Source organism: Helicoverpa zea, chromosome 4 (assembly GCF_022581195.2).
Source record: "Helicoverpa zea isolate HzStark_Cry1AcR chromosome 4, ilHelZeax1.1, whole genome shotgun sequence".
Lineage (NCBI taxonomy): Eukaryota > Metazoa > Arthropoda > Insecta > Lepidoptera > Noctuidae > Helicoverpa > Helicoverpa zea.
This window is the reverse complement of record NC_061455.1, coordinates 2,457,251-2,474,485: the sequence shown is the minus strand read 5'-3', so window position 1 is coordinate 2,474,485 and position 17,235 is coordinate 2,457,251. Positions and strand designations below refer to the sequence as shown.

The following is a 17,235-nucleotide window of genomic DNA, read 5'->3' as shown; positions in this document are numbered from 1 at the left end:
TTATTATCACTAGCTGATGCCTTACCCTTGTTTAACCTTATAATTAAGATGCGGTCACCCGCAACTTCGAACGCGTACAATTTTTTTTAACGTAAACTCGATAAACGGGCTATCTAACACTGAAAGATTTTTTTCAAATCGTATCAGTAGTTCCGGAGATTAGCGCGTTCAAACAAACAAACAAACTCTTCAGCTTTATAATATTAGTATAGATTACATGAGAAGTATGAAAGTGGCTACACACTCAAACTTGGACAAGGAATAACCCTGAAGACGCATTTTAATTTAACTAATTAGGGCAGCAATACAATCCTTGTTGATATTCGATCTGACAATAAAACTATCACGTAATGCCCTAGTATTTAACAGCTTCGGTATGATCAGCGTCTATCAGTAGAGTTTATGAAAAAGGAGGCATGGCTGTACTTCAGGCCAAAATGTCACTTTCCTGTTTTATGTATATTTTATATTTCGTGTTAGTTTTACCAACTGTGATTTGTTTTCGATGTGAAAGAAGACCATACGGGTCAACCACACAAGCTTCGGAACCAGATGGCCGCTTCAAGCTAGAGATCATAGGCCTCGAAAACTCATATATTCCTGAACAACTTTACACAGGTAACTTTATGTCGTAATTTGATAGATAAGAAGTTTCTCTAGTGAATCTATTTTTTGTGTTGACTGTACAGTCAACACAAACACCTTTTTAAAGAATAAAGATTTAATGAATTGATTTAGAATTTTAATGACTTAATTTTTCCATATTTTCTGACAACGTTAAATAAAAATTATGATAAAAGGACCATTACTCTTTCAGTACAAATAACCGAAACGGATGGCCAGTCCCATTTTACGGGTTTCATGATATCCGCGGAAGGTGATGTAAAACAGGATCCCAGGAATCCTAGGCGAATAATCGCACTATATCCGGGAGAGTTGAGACCTCAAGATTCTTCCACTGCTAAGTACAGCGACAGGTGTCTCTATTCGGTTGAGCAAGCCATGGCATCCTACAAGAAATCTGTTGAGGTAAGACCCCTTCAGCAGGTTTTGTAAGAGTAGGTACTTGATCAAGTTACTTGTTTCAATATATTACCCATTAGACTTGTCTTGTCCGTCTTGCGAACCAGTAGAAAGAAATGACATCGCTAGGTTTTTAGGCTAATGGAAAAGAGGGTTTATTTAGATAAACCTAATAATCGTCTATGGGGAGGAATATGCAGACTACCAAGAATCTGTTTTACAGGTATATTGGCAAGCCCCTGCATCGGGCAACGGCTGTGTCACTCTGCGTGCTATGGTGGCCGTAAATGATGAGGTATGGTACGAGGACGGAGCACCTTTGACACAGAAGGTGTGTGAAGACTTGAGGCAGCCTGACGACGTGGCGCCGCAGTTGAACTACGAATGTGGGATCTGCGATGAAGCTAAATATGAGGTATGGGAGCTTGAAAAATGTTATCAATAGCCTATTTATATTCTAGGAGAAGTTTCCGACAGATTTCGTATCTTCCACATATTGTGTAATCGGAATTATTGAAGCTTTAATTTAATGTGTTTCAAACTCATGACAAAAATGTTTCTCCAGCTAACCTTCACCGGTATATGGTCGCGCAACACCCATCCATATATGTACCCTGAAAATGACTGGCTTCCAAGGTACAGCGATCTAGTTGGAGCTTCTCATAACGGAGACTATATCCTGTGGATGCCTGGGAACCTCGCTTCGGAAGGATTTAGAGATTTTGCTGAACATGCTAACTCCAGCAATCTGGAAGTTGAAATTCGAGGGAAGGTATGTAAAAGCGATAAAGTCGTTTTCTTGTTATTTACCTTCTTCTAAGAAATGATGTGTTTTTGCAGATTGGTGATGGAGTCCGAACTCTAATAAAAGGCAAGGGCCATGGGTATCGCAAAATGAGTCTACCTACATACTCCTTTTTTCGCGTCGACAAAGAGAACCATTTGTTCTCTGCAGTGGTAGCTTTGCATCCTTCTCCCGATTGGTTCTTAGGAGTCACCAGGTTTGAACTCTGCCAAGAAGATAATACGTGGCTGAATGAAAGGGAGCTTAATCTATATCCTTGGGATGCTGGCACGGATAGTGGAGTGTCTTATGAAGTGAGTAGCGAGACAATACGTATTTTTCCACTAAGGTAGAACTTATTCAAGCCGCTAACTTTTCAGGCAGCTAATATCGTAACGTACCCCCAAGACTCGATAGGTCGAGTGGAAATGAGTTCGTATGACAAAAACTCACCATTTTATGAAGTGGACATCAAAGACATGCATCCATTCGGAAAATTCCATATTAAGCTGATCAGGACTTACCACAGAGATTGCGAAGAAGAAACTACAGGTATGTTTCTACGTTCCGCATTTTGCTATTGTTTAGAGTCGAAAGTCCATGGTAAGAGGTCATCAAAGCACTTTTGTAGATGTCGAGTAAATTAGATTGAGAGACTAGGTAAAATTTGGCCTTTTTTTTGTTTTGATAGCCGAACCACCGGCGACAGAAGCACCAGAATCTTCAGAAGAAGTCCCCGAGACCAGTGAGGAGGCTAAACCGGAGCCTCCAGAGCCATCCAGGTATCAAACACATCTAGATAGCGCCGAGGACGGGCGGTGAGGCTTAGTTGTTGACTAGTAGAATAGACGTAGAGTAGTATGTCATGAACTCATACAGAATGGATGAGGGAGCTTGCATCATTTCATCTCATTCTCTTTAACATTATTTTAATGTATAGATGGTAGGTAAATGTGCTATAAAGTGGAAAAAATTTCGATGTTCTGGGAGCAAGGGAAAATCCAAGAATACATTATTAGAATTACAACATCTATATTCCTTAACGAACTGCTTTAGATTCCCGAGTAAGATGTCCATTTAAACCCATACTTTGAAATAGTACCTAAATCAAAGCAATGCATACATATCTGAACTAGATTTTTATGAGACTTTAAGGAGACCAAATTGACGATCACACTTTCGTCTACGCAGCGAAGCTCCATTAGTAACTGAAACTGATGAAGAATCTTTGGAAGAATGCCCCACTTCACCGTGGGAGGAGTGGAGCGCCTGCGACGGGGATTGTGAGGAGGGGAAGGTAATGGGATTCCGCTGGAGGGAGCGGTATCATCTCGTCGACGGAGTTCCAGTAGAGATGTATGATCCTCATGTAAGTAAAGTTAAAACGATGGTAATAATATGGGGTCTTAATTACTACAAAGTAGGTGTATGTTGATTGCGAATAAATGACTGCAGTGCATCAAGAATTCGAAACCAGTAAGATACATAATAGAAAGATGGATGGGAAATTATGGATACCATAATTTAGCGATTCTTATAAAAAGAAACCCCTAATTTCATTTTTAAGAGGATCATTGGATCCCATATTTCAATTCTAACCACACGGTATGTTCATTGGCATCTGCTACAGTAATCGATATTCCTATCCTAGGCCAAGCACCATCACAGGAAGGAGGTGTCAAAGTTCTGCAAGAAACATGTCGAGACATTCCAGAGAGAACCTTGTGAGGACGAATGTACCAATGCTGAAGAGGATGAGGATGATATTACAGGTTTGTAAATTTGAGGCTCTAAATTTCGACCTTAAGTTCCCAAATCTGATCCTATTTCAAAAATGTAGGTATTCGATAGAAGTCTCGGACTTACTTTCTCCATAACTTTGCTCAATCAATCATGCACAGCGTGGTACATTAGGGTTACCTTTCGAGAAACAGGTGTTTGTGCTAAAGATTTGTGGTCTATATTTCCCCAGCCACCAATGCCGTGTTCTATTTTGTGTTTATTTTTTCCCTCCATATCAGTTCTTTTCCATACCTCGTCAAACGTTACAGGGACTTCTTGTTAGAAGGTACCACATAGCGTGCTAATTACATGATGGTGTTTTCTTGCAGTTGAACGCAGAATCATGGCACCTGTGTCTCCCGGTGGCAAGTGGAACTCTAAGCGCAGGGAATAGAAGATTATGAACTGAACAATATGAAATGAGTAATTTTATCATTTTAAACCACATCAGTTCATTGAGATGTAAACATAGTTTTAAGTTGTACCTACTAGCTAAGATAAAGTAACAAATTAAGTACCTACGCTTGCCTATTGTTGTTGTTTCATTTCGTATTTTTTCCCTTTCTTTTTACGGTATGTTTTGTAGGGAGGTATTTTTCAATTTCGTCCAAATCTTTGAACTTAGAGAACGTTGATTATAGCTGCTTACTTAGAAATTGTGACAAAGATCCTACCAACATGCCACAGGGGTAATGCATAACTACTGCATTATCCTTGTTAGGCGTTAATTACATTGATCCTATTTTTTTTATCAGAATCGTAGTACAGGCTATTTATAGCCAAATTCTAGTACAAACGACACAATAGGGATGTATAAATCATATTGCTATTTTACGTAGGTACACCCGATTTCCAAAATACACTCTATTCAAATACAATAAAGGCTATAATCCTTTGGCAGTACATTTCAGGGCATTAATTACTTTAAATTAAGCAATAAACACGGGAGATGCATCAGGACGATTATAGGTACTAATTGTGAATGGACAGTTTAGTAACACATCGACCCGTGCCGTGGCCATATGACACTTATTTATAGTACAAGGTGAAAATGCATTTGAACTTTTTTGGTGAGTTTTTTTTTCTTTACATTTGCACAAGTCTAGGGACTTTTTTGGTCATAAATACCTAAGCATTTTTTCATGAGTAATTTACGGCACAACAGGTGCCTTCCGCGGTTGTAGTACCCTCGTCCGAGGTCTACTTTTCATTCTTGGATAAAACTAATCAGTGTCCTTTTTCAGGCTAGTTCAGTGTTGTGTCTACCAAATATGTAGGGCATCTGAAACAGGTCTAATTTTACAGGCTGTTAATAGTCAGAAAAACACTTTTGGGTTACATTCTCTGCTTCCTACCGAGCAAAAGTTCATAGTGTGGGAAAGACCCTTACCTATATTTCCAAATCTACCTCATCAACGTGTAATTGATCGAGACCTTTAGTTCTAGGTCCATACCAAACAGTATGCCTGATCCTACTCCTACAAGCTTGCGTATGCTATGAGGTGTGTGACAGACGACCCCTGGGAACTGACACGGCTCCCCTGCCACCTGACAATCGCTTCCTCATAGATGTGGATGGTATCAGAGATAACATGTACATTCCGAGGGAAACTTATACAGGTAAGTACCTAACGTGTAAAATGTTACCTGGCTTCATATAGCTAACATTTACGATTCATCCGCTTCCCGCGGGAATTGATCAGGAATCTAGATAAAGAGTAGCCTTTCTCGATAAATGGTCTATACTATAACCCAATCTACTATAATCTCTATCATGGGTCAATTAAAGCTTACAAAAAATACGACTGTCTTTAACAATTGGCAATCACTTTTTTAAGCTGTAGGTAGTTATTTTCCGGACCTTCTCTCAAACTACCTCATTTTCAATACCTCTTATATGAAAATACATAACTTGTTTCATATAACGCATTTTTGCAGTGCGCTTATCCTCCCGAGATGGAGTGACACCATTCATAGCATTCACGATATCTCTTCGAGAGGACACGACGGAGAACAAGAACAACCTCCGAAGGCCTATCCTGCTGAGTCCTGGCAAGCTGGAGCCGATGCATGGCTCCAATATAGCGAAACTGCAGCCTATCTGCAACAATACTGTTGTTCAGTCCGATGTCACGCCGAAGACTTTTGTTGAGGTAAGGTGAAATGCCATCTGTGTATATGTGGTTTGCCAACGATCTCAGCTTTTTTACACATTTCCCTTTTAAATACTGAAAAGAAGACGAAATAGCCGTTCTAAATAAAGTGGGAATCTAGACACATATGACATATGTATTCCAACATGGAACTGAGATTGGCTATCTAAGGTGATAATTTGAGTTTGAGTTTGAGATGTCGCAAATTCTTATTTAAGAAACACTATTTTTTAGGCAAGATGGACAGCTCCAGAGAAAAACAACAAATGTGTGACAATCTTCGCCGTAGTAGCAGTTACGCCGGATGTTTGGTACAGCTTCGAAGGTCCCCTTTCGAAACGGATTTGTGAGGATCGGCGCAAGGCAGATGATATGCAGCCTATGGAAAATGATAATTGCCAAGTTTGTGAGGATGCGAGGTACAAGGTGAGTATGCCATATTAATTATACTTACTTGCTTACTGATTCAGGGCTCTAAAGCTACCTACGCAAATTGTGCATGCGATTAATCATCGTCTGTGAGAAGTGAGGCCAATCACGGCTGGACAAAATAATTAACAGTGCACTTAATTCTTGCTCTCAATTTATGGACTCGAAAGAGTAGGTATTGTTTTTTTACATCATCATTTTATATGTACTATAACACCTCTCTATTATTGAATCGCAAAGCTATGATTAAGTCATATTATTTATTTTCCTCACAGTTAATATTTGAAGGAATGTGGTCCTTCAACACCCATCCCAGAATGTATCCCCCAAAGGATCTGGTAGCAAGGTTCAGTGACGTGGTTGGAGCCTCGCATAGCAAGGACTTTACTCTGTTCAAGTATAACTCTGACGCTACCGGTGGTCTCAAACTTCTCGCTGAACAAGGAAACACCACCAATTTGGAAGTTGAAATTTCTGAAAAGGTGAGGATCTATCTAAGCATAACGCTATTTGTCATACCATGCAGGTCTGCTGTTTTTATCAACACTACCAGCAAAGCAGCTCAATGTCTTGTCTTTGAATGGTTTATATTGAAATAAGGCTGACTGTAATTCCATAGATTGTTTTCTTACTTCTGCGAAAGGACAATCGTTCTTCACGCAATATGATCGAAGTTCCTAATTAACATAATCCACATGTTTACAGCTTGGCACTGATGTCCGAACAATCATAAAGGCAACAGCTCCACCTATGACAAACATGACGACAGTTTCCACCTTCAGGGCCAGCAGGAAGCATCACATGGTGTCTCTAGCCACTGCCATTGTGCCCTCCCCTGATTGGTTCCTCGGAGTCGCCAATTTAGAACTTTGTGATGCCAAAAGTCATGTATGGGCGGAGAGTGTAGTCTTTAATTTGTATCCTATGGATGCTGGAACTGATAGTGGGAAAAAATTCGACGTAAGTAACGATTTTGATAAAATAATTAGTCTTCAATAGATAGGTAATAGTGAAATCGAAATAATTAATATTTCTTCTTTGCATACTACAGTCATCGAACGAGGCGACAGCACCAGCGCAGCCGATTTCCAGCGCAAAAATAGACGCGGACATCCCAAAAGAACTGATCAAACCGTTTGCGAGACTCATGTTCCAATTGATACGGACTTATTACAATCCTAACTGCACGAAAAACCCCGTGTTTACTGAAGAACCAGGTACCCACCTATTACTTAGTTATTCGTTAGTTTGAATTTTGAAATCAATTGAAAATTTTCATGTTCTGTTCAGGCTTTGCCAAACTACCAGCTGTAGGGAGTGCCTCAAAGATTTATTCGTTGATGAAGATTTAAAAATAATTTGGTTTGGGTCTCTGCTCTCTACAGACGGTACAAACAATAGGTACCTACATCTCCTACGCATTATTTCGATATATGTAGTTATGAACACTTAGATTCAGTCAAATGCCTAGTTGTTATATTCATGACGTGATATTTGTCGGATAAGGTGAAGGCGAGACCGATGAGCCCGGTGATGGGGACGACGGCGACGGTGATGGTCGCGACACCACAACCCGGTACCTACCATCTCCACCCACGACCACCACGACGTAAGTCAAATTACGATTGATTTCCAATTTATTTACCTGATAAGGAAGTAGATAAGGAACTAGGTAAGGAAGTCTTAATAGGGTGTAGTAGAAGGAGGTTTTAGCGGGCAGGTACATTCAGGGAGAGCACATAAGGGAGTAGGAGTACATAGACAGAGTATACAAAAAGAAGAATTGAACTATGCTACACCCGTTATTCACACGTAAATTAGGGCTCTTGCTCACAGGACTCAAGGGTAGATCCACATACACCGCTTATTGCATCGACTACACAGACAGACTCTTAACAAATGCTCATGCTTTTAATTTCCATTGTTAACAGCGAGGAACCTTCAATAGATCCCGATTCTTCGCCAGATTGCCCGATGACTGCTTGGGACGACTGGCAAGAATGTGCCGGAGAATGCATTGATAACAAGTTGGAGGGATATCAAATTCGATTCAGATACCACATTGGAGTAAGTCCAGTATTATATGTCACTATATGGCGTGGAGTTTTGAAGATTCGCAGTAACGGAAAGGATTTTTTGTGATTTTCATTTATAAACTTCAATTTAAGGCTTAAATTGTTGCCATAGACCATTATTTCGGGGCTCAAAGATAATATGTTATAGTAGGCATTGTATACCAAACAACCATCGCTGTTTTATTTACTTATTTTGATGGCTATATGTTCAGGAACCAGCGCCCGAGTGCTTGAAAGAGTCTCTCACTGATACGCAAAGTTGCGAAGAAGAATGTGAAGAGGAACAAGCTGAGGAAGAACCTGAAGATGAAGAGGAACAAGAAGAATAGTCCATACAAATAAGAGAAAGTAAAATAATGGAGAATTACTTTATTGTCCTAAATGTAAATTCTGTCGCTATTGTGCGCAGGAAGTTAAGGATCAGGTTAGATTAGATAACTAGAGTAAGTAGGCTGGCTTTATTGCTACCAAATCTTTCGCAATAAAAATATTTAAACTTTATAAAATTTATTCCACCTGACGCCTTGCGATTCCCTTCAAGTTATTCCAGATGAACCTTCTTAGTTACCCAGCTTACACTAGCGAGAGAACGTCCTAAACGTAAATAGACCTTTAGACAGTCCCTTTAATAGCGTGATATCATTGTCGATTGTGAACGTAATAGGTATATGTTTTGATTAGTTTTATTTTGATACGCATCCTTCCTTTTCAATAATCAATCAAAGGTCAATAACCCTCGCTGTTAGAAACGTAAGATATGTAATAATTATCTTGTTAGTTCAGTATTCTTCGTTTCTAAGTAACTTGTTTCTGGATATCGTGAAAATCTATATGTATCCACCTACATACACTATATTCAATTTATCCTTACTAATATTATAAATCGGAAAGTGAGTTTGTTTGTTTGTTTGTTTGTTTGTTCCACTTTCACGCCGTAACTACTGAACCGATTGCTTTGAAATTTTGCAGACGTAAAGTTAGAAGTCCGGATTAAATAATAGGGTACTTTTTATCCCGAAAAAAATAGATATTCCCGAGGGAAAACAAAAATATTGTTTGCTTGATGGATGGATTGTAGATGGCGCTGTGTGTCGTTTAAAACAAGGTAATATATTGCAAACGAATATAAACATGTAAATTTAGAAGCTAAATGATACGATAATGAATCCCCGAAAATGAGGAATTCCCGAGGGATGATGTACAATTTGTTTAATCGTCTAAACTGTTTTTTTTTACATCTACTTATATATTGCAAACGAATATGAACATATAAATTTAGAAGCTAAATGATACGATAATGAATCCTCGAAAATGAGGAATTCCCGAAGGATGACGTACAATTTGTTTTATCGTCTTAACTGTTTTTTTTACATCTACTTATCCTGAAATAACTCTAATTCAACGAATTACTAATTGGTATAAGTATTAGTTAAGTTATTTAGTTCTTGAGGTATGCGATAGATGGCGCTGGGTGTTTTTAAAACGTGGTAACGATGTGTTTTTAAATACGTAAGAAGTGGAATGATAGCTTTTTAAAACGTGGTGACGTTGTTTTTTTTAAGATACGTAAGAAGTGCAATGATATCTCGCGCTTTAACCTGTAGCTCATCGTATCCAGCGTTACATCGCGCTTCTTAGATTTTTCCGTGGGAATGAGAAGTTTTCTTATAGTTGTGATTTATACCGCAATATAACCGAATTCCACGCGGGCGAAGCCGCGGGCGGAAAGCTAGTTCCTGATAAATAATGGGCCCAGCACATCAAAAAATACAGCAGAGAATAGTAGAACGATGATAAATGGCACTCTATCTGCCCTTGCTAAACTTGAAGAAACCCGATACCCAACGCCACTTCACTTAAGCTGGTTAACCATTAAATATGATATTCTTTGGGCTTTATATATGTTTTCTTTAAATAGTCTAAAATACTCAAATAGAAAGAATATAGCATTGAAGAATTAGAGGGTCAATATAACATAGTAGATGAAAACGGTATGCATTATATATTTTTCATATCACGATTGAATTGAACATGAATTTCCGAACGTTCTTTTCCTTACGTCATCCATCGAGTGAGTGAGAGATAGGTATTCGTGATTCAATGGTGTGACTGTGAATTTTCATTCAGAATTTTTATTATTCTAGAAAACAATTCGTATTATATCTTTTTGATTATGCTTACAAAGTCTCCAAAGCCTGCCTACAAACGGTATATTACTTGGGGCATCAAAGGTGCATTGTTGATAGAAGGAATTGGTCTCGCCGCATCCTACGGTCTTTGGTACAAGTTGAATACCGACAGAGGTAAGTATGGGGACGGGTTTATTTCTGTGTATTTATTTAAGCAAATATATGTCTAATTATAGCAAAAAAGAGCATCTCTACAGCGTAAATAACGCATTTCTTTGCCCGGTTCGACAAAAATAATTTTGACGGCTGAAAAAAAACTGCAAATGTCAACATGTGCAATAGTCAATGTCTTTGTTTTTGTGTTTAACGTAGATCAAAATAAAATGACGGATATGCTTTGCCACTATATCTTATTAATATCCCGGCTTCACCAAAATCAACATACTTGTGTCATTTTTTCTCTTTTTTTGCCATTGATTTCTCTTTGACCTACTTATTTAATAAAAAAATCCGACCCATGAAAATCATTCACTCACAAATTCCAGATTTCCGTCTGTACATGTTCAAGAACCACAACTGGGTACTGGAAGGTTACTACGGAATCGGTGAAGCCATCGCAGATCAAAAGATCCGAGATCTGGATCAGGCAATTTGGTCGAACGAAGGCAAAATTTAAACTAGCGGTGAGATGTCAGTTCCTATTAGAGCCACATTTTGGGTGGTGACGTTTGGCTCCCTCGGTTATGCACTGTTCAAGTTGGTCAAACCTGATGATGAGCTACTTAAGCAGGTCATTATTGAATTCTGTATTAGTTTATGTTGATTGTGGTCACTGTTTAGCTAATATTCCTATTGGTTGGTTTTATTGGGACTAATCCCTGCATGTGTTTTTAAATTGTGACCGTTGGCCTCTGGGGCTTGAGTGATCCTTAATTCCAGTCAAAAACGCTAGCTAAACTGTCAAAATTGTATCATAGATTTGTAGTAGTAAATAATTGTTTAGTAAAAATTATAGTTAATTGTGACTAATATTTGATTTACCGGAATTATATCAGTGCCCATTCCATTGATCATTCACATTGAATTTGGAGATTGAAGTCACATCAATCAAAATTTTTCATCAAGTTTGATCCATTTACTTGACTTACTTATCACCTATTGTATAGATTTAATTTCACTGCATAATAAATATACTTTGAGTTTTGACTGTAGAGGGACAAAACCAGTCACCACACTTCACCAGTGGGTTGTAATAATATTTCAGAGTAAATTTTGTGTGACATATACTAACTTGGTTCCAGAAACTCCTCAAGGAACTTCCATATACATAGTTTTAATATTTTCTTTTTTCTCATTTATAGTTTAACGAAGAATCAAAACACACAGATGCCCGAAGAGTAAGCCACCAAACCATTAATGTTTTAAAACAAGCTGCTAGTCCCAATTCAGACTTAAACAAGACAATAGACGATTTGTTAAAGAAAGGAAAATGAGTGACAGAAATTCAGTGTTAGAAAGATTAAGTAGGAGAGACGCACAACGCTTAGAAAAACTACAGAAGGCTCATAAGGCAAGGGAAGAAGTGGATGCTTCCAACGAAAATGAAGATTTCTTTTCGGGCTCATTTAAAATTAAATCAGAATACATAGAAGACTTACTGATGCAGGTTCCAACGCTAGAATTGACTACATTGCCTTCACACTTTGATAGCATAAAAAGAGAAGTAAACGAATTACAAAAATATGTTGTGACATCATCATTCTTCTTGAAGGAGTTCAACATGCGTAAATATTTGGGAATTGTACAGAACCTTCAAGCAAAATGTTATGAATTAGAAGAAAGATATGTTCCAAGAAAAAAGTTTGGTTTCTCAAAGAAAAAGCTTCCAAAGTCGCACACTCAAAAACAAAGTTCACTCGATGAAAATGATGCTGCAAGAAAGACAGATAGTAACAAATGGGATGAGAAACTTTTCGGTTTTGATTCACTGACTGATAAAGTGCTACTGCTCGAAAACGATGAGTTATTCCAAAGGGATGTTGCTTTGAGGAATCTTACAAACTGTACTGTCGGCCTCAAAGGTGTCATGGGAACATTGCATTTAACCAACCTAGTAAACTGTATAGTACTTTCTGGACCAGTGACTTCATCGGTATTTATGGAGAAATGTACAAATTGTAAGATAGTTGCCGCATGCCAGCAGTTGAGGATGCACACATCTACTAATTGTGATATTTATTTACATGTGACCAGCAAGGGGATTGTAGAGGATTGCACTGAAATTTGCACAGCACCTTACAATTTGTATTATGAAGACTTAGAAAAGCATTTCAACATGTCTGGTTTAGACCGGAACTCTAATAACTGGGATCGTTTGGATGATTTCAACTGGCTGGCTCCAGATGTTCCTTCACCTAATTGGTCAGTGTTGAACGCAGAGCTGCGAATCAACAGTTGGGATGAGTGGTGGTCAAGAATTCCTTCCTAGTAGATAGTAGCAAAAAAATTGCAGTTTATATAAAGCTAATTAATAATCAAATATGATAGAATGTAACACCTAATTTAGTTATTGCAACTAATTTATTTAATAAGGCTGTTTTGCATTATTTTAATTTTTGATTGCTTATTTACACCTAGGTGAAAACAAACCTTGATGAAACATTGAACAATTACTAATTTTGTACAAAACCCAGATCTTGGTTTGTGAAATGTAATTTGAGCAAAACTGTCACCAAAATATTTGTGAACAGCCTTTAACATTGACAGCAAAACATGAATCATGACACTCATTTTGAGCACTGTAAGTCTTAATTTTTGAAAGCCATTGTAACAAGCATTTTTTAGAAAGGAATAAATATCCTTGCCTTATATTTTTTACTTGATTAGTCTTTCGAAAGAGTCATAAATTAAATCATTATCGTTTGAATACCACTTCTGAGAGAGATGTTTCAGACAACTGCATCCTCGAGCCTTTCAGATAGTTTATAATAGTTACGCAAAAAATATAAGCCTCTTAATTCTTAATCATTATTAGCTAGACGAGAAAATATTCAAATACTCTTTTTTCTGATTTATAAAGTTATAACATTGTCAACCACAAATTATGTTAAGTTAATAAATATCCGCTTATTTAATTCACTACATATAATTTATGGAAAATAAATAACTTTATTATTAGAAACGGTTCTTTTATTTATTAAAAATCCTGTAGTATAAATAGAAAAAGTAATAACGTCCAAGCAGTTGGTAATTCATTCTTCTCAGTAATCATCCCTAAAACAAAAGTAAGATTGTTACTATAAAATTAACGGTAGTGGGATCCTAAATAACTATTGAACGAAGTCCCACGCTGCGTCGGCTTGTTCTCGATAAATTCTACCCAAACATTCAAAATTATAAAATGCTAAAGATGAGTACAAAATAGTTTAGTACCTCTTTGTACAATTAAGCATCGTAATTTTGGTATTGAGGTCCACTTAGCCTTGGGAAGCATTTATTTAGACTGGATTGTTAATGCACATATACGATCGTGACGTCCCAGGGATCAGCTGCATAAGTGCATACACACAGGCCCATTTAGAATCCACCCCGGTTAATCACTACACGTAAAGCAGCCTTCATACTGCTTGTGAAGTTAGAAGCTACTCTGCGAGATACTTATAAAAGAGTTTATCGGAGCCAATGAGGAATGAGAATAGCGAGGCTAAGGGCCGAGTCACACCGAAATGGCAGCGGCCTCGCGCGACCTGCAGACCACGTGCGCCTGGTATCTTCTTGCGTTATGTATAACTACTAAGTTTAAAATTATTTCACACTGAAGGTGCTCGCCGCATCCATCGCTGCCATTCCGGGGTGACTCGGCCCTGTGTCCACACTCATTCCACATTCGAGAGTAGTATGGTGGCTGATTAATTTGTAGACGTGTCAAATAAATCCGTAGTTTTGCGGTTCCGTTAAATGCGGTTTGATACTTACGATTGCAATGTAATAAAATATGTGACTCCCACAATAATACCAACACAAAGAGATTAAGACTCAAAATAAAACTCACATTAACAATAAATAATAATTTATTTAACACTACATTGGAAAATATATAAAACTGTCAAGTTGTTTAATCACAGTAATTTTTGCAAACTGTTAAAATCTCATAAGGTCCCGGGAACATAAAAATGGGTTTAAAGATACAATACAATCACAAAATATTAGTATAAACTTTACAACACACATTGACATGGCAACACTACCGTCATTCTGTTAAATGTTACCCAAAACAAAAAGAAAAAAAAAATTATACCCTTATTGCGTTCCTGGGAACGATTTAAAAACCTATGTACAAGTTTAAATGAAAATAGTAAAATAAATGATAGTTCATATAAAAATGCCGTATATACATAATGGTTATGAATTTGATAACAAAAAAAAATGCATTTTGCTTTGTGAAAGGATAGCACAACTCAAATGGGATACCCATAATTTTTTAGTTCAAATTCTGTTTTATATTGGAATTTAATTTTGAGATCAAAATATTAGTTAGCAAACGTTTTTAGAAGTTCAGTTTTAATAAATGAGCATAAATCACCTACATTTTAATAATTTCCACAAAAAGGGATGTAAAATCAGTCGATATAAGAAATATTGCTTCTTGGATATGACCTGACACTAGTAAATTCATAATCTCTTTTATTAAACTTATTCTTAGAGCATAAGAAAATATATAGGACTACCTTCCATCCGTGGTTTCACCCGCGTCCCGGGTGAACTACTCGCATCTATGTGTTCCAAATATCAATTAATTTCATTCTGCCATTAAAGCATGATTAAGAACAACCATAGACCGACAAACATTCATATTTATAACTGAATAGAAGATATGAAAAAAATAAAGCATAGTAAATGAGTAACTAAATGCAGTGTTTTCATATTTGAAAATGATCCAACTAAGTACATGAAGGCCTTATATAGTAGGTAAAACTTATGTTTAGTGAAAAAATATACTTTTTTACAAGAAAAGGTTTACAGATTAATATTATTATGTATATTTATAGTAATTTCGTATTGTGTATTGTGTTGCATTCTTATTTGCCAGCCAAATCACTTACTTCAAAGAGTTTGTTTGCCTCTACCGACTTCGTCCATTAACACAAACAAATATATAAATGCTTTGAGAAAATATATAACCGTAATCATTATATAATATAAACTTTTTGTTGTTTTTGCGACGGGTTAGTACTTAGGCTCGATTTCACCGACAACATAAACCTCAGTTTTCTTAAAACATTTCTTTATTACTAATGTTCACGTTCAATTTTCAAAGTAAGCAATTGTTTCAAGAAAAACGGACGTCTATGTTGTCAGAGACAATAAATTACCTCTGTGCAACCAGTACGGCACGATATGTACAGAAGTCGCTGGGAAGCCGGACGTTTCGAGTGATCATCGCTGTTATATTTTACATATTTAAATATTCTAGGTTTTTGTCATAGAATTCGAGATTCTGTATTAAATGCCTGGAGAGTGTATAGCGATTATTTTAATACATATACAGGATTTCTTAGATTTTAACTCGAGACAGATAAGTCTTTATAATTATTTATTTACGTAGCAACATAAAATGTTAGTACTGTATCAACGATTCATTTTCGGTTACCTATATACTAATGTTATTTATCAAAAGGCAATGTAATGTTTATTTTGGAAGTAATCACAATATTTAGCTGTCCTAAATTGAGCATTTGACCAAAATCTTCGAGAAAGTTTTTACATATTTTAACAGGAATGTTTAATTTTATTGTTAAGTACATAAAAAAAAACAATAAATGTGTGACCATTAAGAAGACGCATAGACAACAAAGTTACATTTTTTTATTGCATGGCGTGACAATATAGAACATACTCGGGAAATCAGTCTTTATGAATCTTCATGAAAATTATTCACATACAGGAATAAATTTTAAGCAGTGCGCAAAAAAAAACTGGTGGTTCAGAATCATTGACAGAATATATCTGCATCATCAGTAAAAAATTTTTTTTCATTCTTTTGTCCGCCCTAAAATCAGCAAAATATGGATACCAACTATTCTTACGCGCTTGGAGCAGCGCTCGCGTCAGTAAACCGGTTTCGCGTTGCCGCCGTGCCTACTATGACGACTGTGACCGTACAATCGGTTACAAAATAAACATCTTTCGATATCATTAACTTTTCTTTTTTGTACTAAAACACGACAAAATAAAACTTATTTAACTATAGTTGACAAAGTTTGCGCACTGGATAAAATTCATTCCTGTATATCGGGTGTGTCGTTCATAATCACATTAAATGAAATGCGTTAATATACTGGTTCATATATGTCGATTAACACAAAGATAAAAGAAAAATACGTAAAAATAAAAAAATGTCTTTTTCAAACAAAGTAAATGGAATAAAAATGTGCAAAAATTAGAACACCATATAAAAGTCAGTCATTACAAACAACTGAAATTCTCCCTTGAAAACTGACAGCTGTCAACTGATCAAAACATACGATACTCCTAAATTTATCTCTGCTTTACGCATGATGTTGTAAATTATAAAAACGAAAAATGACTCCTGTGGTTAAACCACTGAATGGATTAGGTTATTTTTTTTACAATTCGCCATAGAATATCATAAAGTATATGCGATATGATTTAATGTGATTGTGAACGACACACCCGATATACCCAGAAAATTCAGATTATACATGTAGCGTATCTGGATTATTTATTTTTATTTCCCGTGTTAGTGTGAATCGTATAAAATTTACGCATATCTAGTATTACTAGCATTGCTAAACAATTGAACCACATTGGGCGACATTGTCTTACGTGTAATGGCATAA

General features: G+C 36.7%; 3 protein-coding genes across 6 annotated transcripts; all 3 read left to right on the top strand.

Moving 5' to 3' along the window:
- The first annotated feature begins 235 nt into the window (after window positions 1-235).
- Window positions 236-4,120, top strand: LOC124629878 (spondin-1-like). 2 transcript variants are annotated; one of them, XM_047163535.1, is made up of 10 exons: window positions 236-618; window positions 818-1,029; window positions 1,247-1,438; window positions 1,589-1,795; window positions 1,864-2,121; window positions 2,188-2,359; window positions 2,499-2,589; window positions 2,999-3,176; window positions 3,459-3,579; window positions 3,919-4,120. In XM_047163535.1, exons 1-10 carry the CDS (start codon window positions 417-419, stop codon window positions 3,981-3,983), a joined length of 1,698 nt encoding a protein of 565 aa, XP_047019491.1. In that variant the 5' UTR covers window positions 236-416; the 3' UTR covers window positions 3,984-4,120. The 2 variants fall into 2 exon arrangements, with proteins under 2 accessions (XP_047019491.1, XP_047019490.1); XM_047163534.1 differs by having other exon boundaries at window positions 2,499-2,625.
- Window positions 4,121-4,559: 439 nt separating this feature from the next.
- Window positions 4,560-8,747, top strand: LOC124629654 (spondin-2-like). The gene is made up of 10 exons (XM_047163155.1): window positions 4,560-4,659; window positions 5,030-5,209; window positions 5,528-5,742; window positions 5,977-6,168; window positions 6,447-6,653; window positions 6,877-7,131; window positions 7,223-7,388; window positions 7,678-7,780; window positions 8,103-8,238; window positions 8,459-8,747. Exons 1-10 carry the CDS (start codon window positions 4,641-4,643, stop codon window positions 8,573-8,575), a joined length of 1,590 nt encoding a protein of 529 aa, XP_047019111.1. The 5' UTR covers window positions 4,560-4,640; the 3' UTR covers window positions 8,576-8,747.
- Window positions 8,748-10,309: 1,562 nt separating this feature from the next.
- Window positions 10,310-16,742, top strand: LOC124629655 (tubulin-specific chaperone C). Of its 3 annotated transcripts, XM_047163157.1 has the most exons (4): window positions 10,310-10,549; window positions 10,921-11,165; window positions 11,737-12,892; window positions 16,666-16,742. In XM_047163157.1, the coding sequence occupies exon 3, from the start codon at window positions 11,865-11,867 to the stop codon at window positions 12,861-12,863; it is 999 nt and encodes a 332-aa protein (XP_047019113.1). In that variant the 5' UTR covers window positions 10,310-10,549; window positions 10,921-11,165; window positions 11,737-11,864; the 3' UTR covers window positions 12,864-12,892; window positions 16,666-16,742. The 3 variants fall into 3 exon arrangements, with proteins under 3 accessions (XP_047019113.1, XP_047019112.1, XP_047019114.1); XM_047163156.1 differs by lacking the exon at window positions 16,666-16,742 and having other exon boundaries at window positions 10,311-10,549; window positions 11,737-13,556; XM_047163158.1 differs by lacking the exons at window positions 10,310-10,549; window positions 16,666-16,742 and having other exon boundaries at window positions 11,064-11,165; window positions 11,737-11,830; window positions 11,890-13,556.
- Window positions 16,743-17,235: the final 493 nt, after the last annotated feature.

Bases quoted from the DNA above. Each gene is read 5' to 3' on its own strand.
- LOC124629878 (XM_047163534.1), top strand. From the start codon at position 417: ATGGCTGTACTTCAGGCCAAAATGTCACTTTCCTGTTTTATGTATATT. The intron at 2,122-2,187 runs GTGAGTAGCGAG...CTAACTTTTCAG, and splicing joins ATAGTGGAGTGTCTTATGAA to GCAGCTAATATCGTAACGTA. The intron at 2,626-2,998 runs GTGAGGCTTAGT...TCGTCTACGCAG, and splicing joins GATAGCGCCGAGGACGGGCG to CGAAGCTCCATTAGTAACTG.
- LOC124629654 (XM_047163155.1), top strand. The intron at 5,743-5,976 runs GTAAGGTGAAAT...ACTATTTTTTAG, and splicing joins CGCCGAAGACTTTTGTTGAG to GCAAGATGGACAGCTCCAGA. The intron at 7,389-7,677 runs GTACCCACCTAT...TTGTCGGATAAG, and splicing joins CGTGTTTACTGAAGAACCAG to GTGAAGGCGAGACCGATGAG.
- LOC124629655 (XM_047163158.1), top strand. From the start codon at position 11,064: ATGTCAGTTCCTATTAGAGCCACATTTTGGGTGGTGACGTTTGGCTCC. The intron at 11,166-11,736 runs GTCATTATTGAA...TCTCATTTATAG, and splicing joins ATGATGAGCTACTTAAGCAG to TTTAACGAAGAATCAAAACA. The intron at 11,831-11,889 runs ACAAGACAATAG...ATTCAGTGTTAG, and splicing joins TAGTCCCAATTCAGACTTAA to AAAGATTAAGTAGGAGAGAC.